Here is an 11,020-nt window from a genome sequence, read left to right on the forward strand (position 1 = left end):
ATGACAGGGTAGGGTAATTACCGGGTAGACGGCTAAGGGGTCTCTGAAAACATAGCAATAGAGCCTTAAGACCCTTTGGTGATGGTGATTGTGTGTGTGTCTGTGAGAGAGAGATAAGAGAGAAAGATAATGAGAGAGAGAGAGAGGGTAAGAGAGTGTGTGTGTGTGTGTCTGTAAGAGAGAGATAAGAGAGAAAGATAGAGATAGAGATAGAGAGAGAGAGAGAGAGGGTAAGAGAGTGTGTGTGTGTGTCTGTAAGAGAGAGATAAGAGAGAAAGATAGAGATAGAGATAGAGATAGAGAGAGAGAGAGAGAGAGAGAGAGAGTGTGTGTGTGTGTGTGTGTGTGCCTGTGTGTATAATGCTGTAACAATAACTAAAATCAAACCAAATTAGACATCAACCAAATTCTTTCCATATTCCAACCTCCTAAGATTTCATTCTTCTGTTCCACATTGTTAAACTTACTGATGGAGATATAAACTCCACAATGACTTATGGCATGACATGAGATTACCAATTGCAACATCTGTAACCTTGAGAGTGTTGTTGCCACTTTTTTGTGCTACAGTCCTTGCTTTTAAGAGGTACAAATAAATCACACCTCTCATAGAACCTGTGTGCTAGTCGCCGCAAATTCAAGGTCTGAGAGATAAAGTTGAAATACTATGGGAAAGGGCAGTGAAAGGATGATATGCTCACACGACCCTGACCTAAAAAATTGAAAAAAAGTTGCTGTTGCTGTTTGGTCTTCTACGAGATGATTTCTCAGAACTTTTAAAGAGCCTATAGATGGGAATGAAGCATCTGGCCTTGGCATTATCAGCCCAGTGTACGCCCTGTTCCTGGGGGCAGCACAGCACCCTGTGTGTCTACCCGGAAGAGCAGAACAACTAGTAACAACAAAGTAACCTGTGACCTGGGTGACGTTATCGATGTGCACCAGCACAAAAGAGAGGTCGACCCAGGAAGTGACCTCTTGAATCTTCTCGCGATTGAAGCAGGATTGCAGTTGGACTAACACGCTGAAGTTTCATTACCCACAGAGGTTGGAGCTGTGACCAACTGGTTCACCCTCCTAGAGACTACATTAGTCTATGTTATAATTCTTCAAACCAGTAAAGCCATTCATTGATACTTTGCTTCGCGTCTGAGTGGCCTCGCTCGGGGAGCGTCGAGTTCTACGAGGCGGTGGTTCTCGCCGCAGACTCACGGGCGGATGTTTTCAATGGCTAGCTCTCCGGTTCATCTAAGGTAAGTTATACGTTTATTACGCCTTGTTGGTGATTTACCCGTGTCAACGGGTGTCAACGGGTGTCAACGGGTGTCAACGGGTGTCGCCGGACGGTGTTTCACGCCGTAGACATTGTTTTTTTTTTCAGTTGCCTGTTACAGGCGAGTCATGGCAAAGTGCGCCATTTAAATTAAGTTGTGTGTATGTATGTTTCATATTGGCAGCGTGATATTCGCTCCGGAGAGGAGACAAAGCCAACATAATTTATAGATTGTTTAAGTTAAACACCTTTGCAGAAATTGTTATTGTTTACAGCTGTATTAAGCTAGCTCTAGCTTCCAAGACGAAGCCTAGGCAGCAGTACGGCAGTCTAGTCTGGCAGAGCCAGGGTGCACTCGCCGGTGGCTACAGCATTATCTATTGATCAGCCTGGTGTTCTCCCGCCTAGCACTTTCAGTCAGCGGGGATTGCCTGCAGTGGCATCCTGGAGGCAGTGGGGTCACTCTATGGCTGAATCCCTCCTTCCTTCCGAAGACCCTCTCTTCCACATTTGTCAACCAGCCTCTTAGCCTGGCAGCTTTCGAGACAGCTCAGGATGGAGGGTCAGACTTGAGTGCAGAGCTTTTATGTCCAGTGCGCGCCCTCAGGAGGTACGTCACAAGTACAGAGGGATTCCGCCAGTGTGATGCCCTGTTTGTCTGCCATACAGGGCCAAAGAGGGGTCAGGCACTCTCCAAGCAGAGACTGTCTACGTTATAGACAGTACATACAGTAGACACCACATACATCTGCTCTCAGGGCCAAGAGACGATGAACATGCAAGAGATTAGGTTCAGAGTAGCCTAAAAAAACTTTCTGTCAAACACCAATTCTGTCATTTCAGTAATGACCCAGTCAGACCCTTAGTTTCAGTTTCAGTTTTTTCTGTTACCCCAGTTGAAAAAATTCAAATAAAAAGTAAAATAAGGCTCATAAGATGTAGACTGTATCCTTCATGTGTATTTTGAGAGTGTCTAAGAAAACCCAAACAGCCTGGTCTCACTGAAATATCTAACAAAACATTTGGGACTTAGAACAATAACTCAAACCTACTTCATGGCTGAAAGCAGGAGGTCTGCTGAGATGGAGAGCTTTTGAACTAACCAGCAGTTTCACCTCAATGTTTTAGAGACGTAACTGTGTGTGTGTGTGTAAGTATGTGTGTGTTTGAGTATAGGCGAGTGAAAATGAGTGTGCCTGGGAGTGTTTGAGTCTTTGTGAGCTTGAGTGTGTATGTATGTATGTATGTATGTATGTATGTATGTATATGTGTGTGTGTGTGTGTGTGTGTGTTATGTGTATGTGTGTGTGTTAAGTGTATGTGTGTGTGTTAAGTGTATGTGATAAGTGTGTGTGTGTGTATGTGTTAAGTGTTTGTGTGTATGTGTGTGTATGTGTGTGTGTGTGTGTGTACAGATGAATGCCCACCCTTCATGATCTGCTGCAGCTCCATCTGCAGGGTCTGGATGGCGCGTGCTGGGTGGTCTCCAGCCGTGCGCTTGATCCTGTGGATGGACAGGCGTCCCTCCGACACGGCCGCAACGTCATCGTCCTCCAGGAAGATCACGCGGTTGGTGTGCTCAATCACCGCACTGCAACGACAGCAGAACAACAACAAAATGAACACTCGGGTCAGTTTCTCAGGAGACATTTCGAGTCTGGACTGGTCCGAGTCTGGACGACGTGCGCTTTATGACCTAACTGCCTGCTAACATCTGCAAAAAACATCTGGAACATGATTTACAAACTGGCAGACAAGTGTCCAGACGAGTGTAAACACTGCCCACCTGGCATCAGAGGCGAAGTAGTACTCCACGGCCTTCTCCTCCACAGGGAACAGGCAGGTGTCTTGGTCCAGCCTGGGCAGGCTGGTGCAGCCCTTCTTGTCCTTGCCAGCTGAAAAAAAACAAAACAAAAAAAACACCAGTTGTGTCAGGGAAGGTTCTGCTCACCGACGCATTACAAATGCTTTTGTGTGAGAAAGAAGCAGAGGGGCATGGGGAAGAAGAAACCACAAGCAGACAGACAGACTGACTGACTGCCATGGAGTGAGGCAGGAAGAGAGAGAGAGAGAGAGAGAGAGAGAGAGAGAGACAGGAAGAGAGACAGGAAGAGAGAGAGAGAGATGCAGGAAGAGAGAGAGAGAGACAGGAAGAGAGAGAGAGAGAGAGATGACGGTGGACCTACTCGAGCGATACAGGATGGGAATGTGGTCAGTGGAGAGTTTGTGGTCACTCCGCACTCCGATCAGCAAGGGCCCTCCCCTCCTGGATGCGCGCACACACACACACACACACACACACACACACACACACACACACACACACCGAGAGAGAGAGTGAGGAGAACATCAACGAAATGGCAGTCGACAGGAAGACAGAATCAAAACCCCTTTGACAGGAGTTAACTTGCTGAACAGACAGGAAAAAGCTGTTACACATGCTTGCTAAGCCAGCATCACTGCAAACTTGCTGTTTTGGCTATAACAACTCCTCTCCCTATCTACTTCCACTCTTGATCTCGGTTTTCAAACGGCCACATCAACGTGCAACCGGAGTGAAGGTGGGCAGAGAGAGGGTGAAGGATTGAGAAGTACTGCGCCATACCGGGTGCTTACTGCCTCTCCAGGGTAGTGCACGCTTTTGAAGACCAGGGCGAAAGCTCCTTCCTGACAAACAAACAAACAAATAGATCAGTACAAGTGAGAGTTCTCAGAGAATCTCTGACTCTTGTGACTGACGACCTCTCACATGGCGACCCCCCGGCAGACTCTCACCAGCTGCTGGGTGACCTGCTCCACCAGCGTGGTGAAGCTGATGTCATCGCTCTCACGGTTGTCGTACATGTACTTCACCAGCTTGGCGATGGTCTCGGTGTCCGTTTCCGACTCAAATTCATACCCTTTGCTCTCCTGAAAAAATAAAAACAAAAACACAGAGACATTGAACACACTTACTGACTTCAAAACTGTGTTCTTTTAATGTTGCATGGCATCCATTCCTACATCTGGGCATCTATAGCTACCAGTCCTTACCAAAAACTTTTTCAGGTCCTTGTAGTTGGTGATGATTCCGTTGTGAATGACAATGAATTCTGTTAGGTGAAGAGGATCATAGTCATAGGGAGTGACAACAAACAAACATCTACAAAATAGCAAACAGCAAAATTCCACACAAACCTTAAAAGCACCCTTTACAGTTTACCTCAGTGGTCCCCAAACTTTTTCTTCCGAGGGCCAGCTCACTATGCCTGGCTCTAAGAGAGGGCCAGAGACTCGGAGTATATCAGTAACCATAAATAGCTTAGCGCTGTGAACAAAGGCAGTCTATCTTAGTTGAATATTCCATTACATTTAATCTATAGGCTATTGCAATTTAATACCATTGTTATCTGTGTTTATATTGCCATCATGCCATATCAGTGTAAAATGTAGCTCAAATGAAATAATACTAATAATAGCATTCTCAAAACTATAAGCAGGGAGTCCCAAAAGTATATTTTGAACTCTGAACTTTGCTTACACAGCTCAAGTTGTGAACAAGCAATATCCTACAAATAATTTAAAGTTCTCAAACTATGAGTTTTATGAAGTGGTGGCAGAAACATCTGAAATGACCACCATTCTAACTTTCACTCACCTGATGAGAACTTTGTGAACTCTGTATGAACATTTGAACGAGTGAATAAAAAGTATAAATAATTATACCAGAAAGTTCCAGAATTATGACTTGAATAGAAGTTAGTTAGTTATTAACAATTAATTGATACATTTTTAGAATATTTTGAGCACTGATGCAGTCAGCAGAGGCCTCTTACATTGTTTGCAGGTAGGCCTACTATACATTTCATTCTGTTTTCGATGGCAAACGCGAAACAGCGCCAAAACAACCACCAGCGGACAAAAAGAGTATTACATGTGTACTGTTAAGACCCGCCATAGAGAATGAATGGGGGAAATCGGAGGTTATAGTTTGACAATGTCGTACTCCCGTGCGGGCCGGATCCTATATACCACGGACATGTTTTGGGGGGCCACCTAAAATGAGGTGGCGGGCCGTAGTTTGGGGACCACTGGTTTACCTTAACATAACTTTTCCAGAATCATTTTGATGGCACCTAACCGAACGGCACTTCAGCTATTGTCTGAGCGGCCCTCTGTAGACAATTGCAAGAGGGCACGTCCTTGCAAGAGTGCCGAATATGTCGGTGATAGTGACACAGATGTTACCGACCAAGAGGAGGAAGAATTATGGAGACCGACAGCAGTAGAAAGGTGGTTTTGTCAACAGAAAAACTATATTTATCTTACACAAGTCCTTTGACCCAGAAGAGTGACAGGCTCAAACAGCGCATATTTCATAAAATAAGCTATATATCCATTTCTAGAAAAAAACAGGGATTTTGATGAAAACTTGCCACTGTTTAGCTTGGGATTTCTCAGGAATAGAGGCATGTAGAAATAAACGGTTTGTACACACTGAGAGCTTAAATTCTCACCTTTCAAACGAGCCTTAGTATGTGTCCATAGCTAGAACATAGAATATGCTCTACAATAATCGTCAACAAAGATCAAGATTGCTGAAACTCTGGGCCAAAGCTTCCGAAAACAGCGCAGCATTCAAAGTGGTAATACTTGCAAATACAGGGGGCAGCTGCAGTTAACCCGGGGACACATGCTTTTTGATGCTGCTGTTTTTAAATACAATAAAAAACCTTTCGGTATGCCACAAAGCAGGAAATGCAAGTGTATGTCGAAAACTGGTTTCACCTGCTTTTGTAACAAGTTCTAATCCTTTTAACATTGTCCATGTACTGTAGTGTGAAGCTTTTGTTTCAAGCAACCTTTTGTTCAGGAACAGTATGTAAGATTGTGGCCAAAACTGGTACTGCAATCACTTTCAAGTTACTGTAGAGCGGTGTCTAGGGCAGATATAGGGCAGTGTAGCAAGTGTACCGAGCATCTTGAATTTCCCCTAGGGGATCAATAAAGTATCTATCTATAAAAGGAAAGCGATTTTGGAGAGTCTGTTAAGTACAACATGGACTAGCATCACCAAATGTTGACAAAAGACTTGATGATTCCTGTTCCAATATGTCAGCATTAGAGTATGTAAAACTGATGTCATGTCAGAATCTATGCCCGTTTCATGGTAAAAAAATAAAAATAAAAAAGCATCAGGGGAAAAAAATCCTTTATAACCCTCTGACAGACTGAGAGACAGATGGACAGACTGACCGTTCTTCTTGTCTGATCTGTGTGGGTGGCTGTTGACAGGGTTGGGTTCTCCATGGGTGGCCCAGCGAGTGTGGGCAATGCCAAGGTGAACGTCAAACTCCACATCCAGGTCAATGTCCTGCTGTTCTGCAGATGACAAATAATGTGGTTCAGGTTAGTTTGTGTGTGAGAGATGCAAACACTAACAGAGGCCATTAGTGGAACAATGAGGACTCACACGAAAGAGGACGTCAAAGAGTTCCTTGTTTACTTAGGATAGACAGTAAAGTGAAGCAATACGTGTCACTGGGAGTGTGCCTATAGCGTCTATGCAAACCACCTTTAGGTCAGAGAAAAACTGACAACTTGCTTAAGAGGGGATCAAAATGGTTCCACGTTCATAAATCTTCAAACTTCAAACAATTTACTTCATATATTTGCTCTTACTGTGAATCTCTTCATCCAGTGCCTTGACTTTGCCCCTCTGTTTGATCAGCTGAATAGACCTGGCGTTCGTTTCCCAGTCCTTGCTGTTCCCTCCATCGATGCCCACGCCTGCAAAAGAGGAGAAGCAGCAGAGGAATCAGCCAAACGGCACCTCTACAGTGCCTCAGTCTAGCAGGGCTGGAGGAGTGATCCAGGGACACTTGGCCATCACGTTGTTTTGGCCAAAAGTGCTCAATCCAGTTCCAGTATTGCCCCTCTTCAAGAATGAACACCCTATCTCTGCTCCAACCAAACACACCTGTCTCAAAGCAGCTGTGTCCAGCTACATCAAAGTGCCACTGACGAGCTTTGACTTCAGGAATGCAGAGAGTTGGTAAGGAAGCAGGCTTGACAACCGTTAGATCAGTACAATCCATCAATTGAGCTCAGTCAGGTCATGTGCTTGGACCTGGTGACAATCATGTTCAGTCTATTGAACATGATTCAACTCATGTAAGAAGTCTTATATTTGTTAAGTTAAAGTCGCAATGCAGCTGAATTTCAGTACACCACACCAACATTGCACTAGACTATTACTACACTATAGCATTATACAATTGTATTTTCGTTATTTGTATGTGTTTTTTTTTGTCTGTATAAGCTACTTCTGCCTTAATTTCTAAATATTCTTTGAGATCAATGAGGTATCTGTCCATCTAACTACACTGTGCTCATTGGTAGCTGGGGTAGGACTTGATGGCTGCATCACCGCAGGCCAGAGCAAGGCCCAGTCTGGCGGGGTCATGAGGTCATGATGAAAGAGAGGCTCCGCGCTCTGTTCACGCACCTGCGGAGTCGTAGCCGCGGTACTCCAGTCGCTGCAGCCCCTTCAGGAGGATCTCCAGGATCTCCCGCCGTGTGCGGGGCACGTGGTAGTTCAGGTAGGCAAAGATTCCTGAAACACACACACACGACTAATGAGTAAATCACTAATATCATCATTAAAATCTTTAATATTTTGATATTTTACATAAAAACCAACATATGACTTCCCCTTATAAATTTTGCAGTAAAGCAAACATTACAAATTTGCTAAGATAATTAAGATAATAAGACGCATTACAAGTAGCCCTCTAAGTTTACTTGGCTGTTTGAGAGCTAGGCTAGGGCAAGGTAATAACCACTGAGGGAATGCAGTGCTGAATACCAGGTGTGCCTTACAGCTGTTATGCCTTTCAGCAAAGTCTTTTAAATGACAGAAATGACATGACCAGTTTTTTTAAGATGACTCAAAGAACAACCAGAAGAAAAGAAATCTTGATGTCAGTAAAAACGGGCCATTCTGCTTCCCATTCACCATTTTTTATGTCCCCATTTTGACTACTGAAACATCTACCATCATGATTCATTCATGCTCAAATTCAATTAAAGGGGTGTCTGACCACACAGGAGAGAATGAGTAATATGAACAATACACATTCAGTTTCCAATAGAGGAGTAAAGCAGAGACCGGTATAGTAGAAAGAACATCACGTAAGAATGCTATGTGACTCTGTAAAGGGTCAATCTGTTTTTCCCCTAAACTGTTCCATCTCTAAAACAAAACCTGACCACCGACACGATAGCATATCAGGTTCCAGGCTCACAGCTTTCAAGGGAGACGCCTAAGCTCAGATTGTGACTCAGTCAGTCTGTCTGTGCCATACCCCACACCACACTTAGAGACACGTCTCACATCTCTGTAAGAGGGTAGTGGAACTGGCCTATAAAAACACACAGGCACACTCTCTTTCTCTCTCTCACACACACACACAGACAACAAACCAAGAGTTGTTTATGCCTAGAGCTGTGAGACCTGAATAAGTTCTTTATGCTATGCAAAGAGAGAGAGAGTGTGTGTGTGTGTGTGTGTGTGTGTGTGTGTGTGTGTTTTTTTGGGGGTGCCCTACCATTCCTGACTGGGCAGTCTGTGAGACAAATATAGTTTTACATCTGAAAAGAGTTTGTCACAATCAGATCGGGTGTTACTTTCAAAACACAAATACGAGAGGAAGTGTGGAAACTCTTCTCCCATCACTGCAATTATTTGGAAATGCTGACAAGGCAGCATACGTGTGCATGCCTCTGACTGTGAAAAGGCATGCATGCATGTAGGCCTATGTGAGTGGTGGGGTCTATTTTCAGTTTCATAACTAGCCTACAATATCAGTAAAAGAACATTTCCAGTGGGACATCTGGACAACTCCCACTGAGAGGTATGTGTTGTTTAGAAGTGACCAGACTCAGTTCCTGTGACAGCAACAACTACCCAACCCAGCATTTTCTTCAGAGCCTTATTGAGGCCATAGGCCTATTGAGAAATAATAGATGGGGCTGGGGGTGGGTTGTTTATGACTATCAATACTATACAGAACTGTGGTCTTGCAATGAGGTGCTACGAGGAGGTGAATATGACGAGTGGTGCTCCTTGCTGATACAACAGAGACCTCTTTCAGAGCAGCTGGGCACAGGGAGCCTGGGAAGAGTTGGAGGTTGGGGGGGGGCTGCTACATGCTGATCCAAGTAATGTGGGTGTGAACAAGCCTCAGCTTTGTTGGGGAAGATGGCTTGAAAATTGACAAGAGAAGGGGGCTATCACTGGTCTAAGTAAACATAGACTTAGCCAGCCAAGGGGAAGACATATCAGACATGATAACATATCAGTTTTCTGGCTTCTATCTCTGAGTGACAATGAGGAAAGGCAGCATTGCAGGTTATCAGGCAATCTCTTTTCCTAATGCAAGTGAGTGTAGCCTATCAGTTTTGACTAAAAGTTCACAAGATTGGCACTGGTGGCCTTAGCAGTTGCCAAGGCTGACTGATGTATGTGCCGAACAGAAACTGAAGCGAGGATAATTAATCTACAGCCTGGGTCGGCCATGGCAGAATCAAATCACATTTCCAAAGACGATTAATAGAATCATGAAATCCAAAACATCGGCCGGTGAGGTTCAGCACGCATTTCCCACAAGCCAGTTTACTGTTGCACTTTATTTTGAGTTGTCCACATACGTCAGAATGTCAATATAACGTTACATAACGTCATTGTTTTCTAACTAGATAGCAAATAAATCATAAGCATGCCGCTGGGACGCCATGTCTTCGTGGTCATCACCATTTGAAAATGTATAGGGACAACTTGCCACAGTTGATGCATTCATGCACGCAGCCTTTCACAACAGATCAGGAGCAAGCGGTAGCGATGGTGGATGGTGATGAAGCAGAAGTCAGTATGATAGGCCTACCTATCGTTAGCGCAATGAGGCACATTTACACTACGGTTAACAACTTAACAGTTATGTACCAATACCTCAGGACATGGACATAGTTAGTGCAAGAAATGTCCGTACGATATTGCTAACTAGCCAGGAGGCGACCACTGTTATGAGGAGAGAGTAACGTTAAATTAACAGTGTTCACATTTGCTAACTACTCCATCTATGATCAAAATAGATGAGCTCAGAAAACAAACAGAATGAAGACGTTTATACCCAGGAAATGTGCTTTGAATGAGTTGAACATAATGACAATCCTGTACAGGTTCATATACCAATGGCTGTATGCTACTTAGCTCAGCACAAGCCAATATGACAGAGATCTCCGTCAAATAGATGAGATAGCTAACAAGCTATCCAATTCCAGTAACGTTTACCGTGGAAAACTTATTTTCCAAACGTTGTCTCTACTGTGTGTTTACTTGTTTAACAGCATATTGAATGACATCCCACTGACATACTCGTAAGAAATGTGGTTTAAAGGTAAGCCGTTACTTACCACACATGTTTTCAGGTCTGCTTCCAGCAACTTAGCCACAGATAGTCTACCGTAGTTCCTCCTCGAAAAGACTGTCACAGGCGGCGACCCGCCTCCCTTCGAATTCTATGAAATGGGAGCCAAGTCCCACCTCATACTTATTTTACGATTGGCTCTGCGGTTGTCATTCTTAGCCCTACCAGAGAATGTCTCTACCTGCACACGAAGATAGTTCAGACGTGGCAGCAGGATGCATGTCCGCAATTACAGTTATGACAAGCCTACGTGTCACTATTCACCTGTGACAAGTTTCCT

The 11,020-nt window shown here is 44.2% G+C and overlaps 1 protein-coding gene across 1 annotated transcript in view; it reads right to left on the reverse strand.

Moving 5' to 3' along the window:
* The window catches only part of gfpt1 (glutamine--fructose-6-phosphate transaminase 1), a 44,593-nt gene extending 33,703 nt beyond the window's left edge, over nt 1–10,890 (reverse strand). Inside the window, exons 1-10 of the mRNA XM_048243491.1 lie at nt 10,727–10,890; nt 7,761–7,868; nt 6,935–7,042; nt 6,509–6,634; nt 4,307–4,365; nt 4,049–4,183; nt 3,879–3,940; nt 3,460–3,539; nt 3,060–3,168; nt 2,701–2,864 (exon numbers count right to left, since the gene is read on the reverse strand). Coding sequence (XP_048099448.1) covers nt 2,701–2,864; nt 3,060–3,168; nt 3,460–3,539; nt 3,879–3,940; nt 4,049–4,183; nt 4,307–4,365; nt 6,509–6,634; nt 6,935–7,042; nt 7,761–7,868; nt 10,727–10,733 — 958 coding nt within the window. The 5' untranslated portion in view covers nt 10,734–10,890. The remainder of the gene's footprint in view (nt 1–2,700; nt 2,865–3,059; nt 3,169–3,459; nt 3,540–3,878; nt 3,941–4,048; nt 4,184–4,306; nt 4,366–6,508; nt 6,635–6,934; nt 7,043–7,760; nt 7,869–10,726) is intronic.
* Between the last annotated feature and the right edge of the window lie 130 nt (nt 10,891–11,020).

This window comes from Alosa alosa, chromosome 5 (assembly GCF_017589495.1).
Source record: "Alosa alosa isolate M-15738 ecotype Scorff River chromosome 5, AALO_Geno_1.1, whole genome shotgun sequence".
Taxonomy (NCBI): domain Eukaryota; kingdom Metazoa; phylum Chordata; class Actinopteri; order Clupeiformes; family Clupeidae; genus Alosa; species Alosa alosa.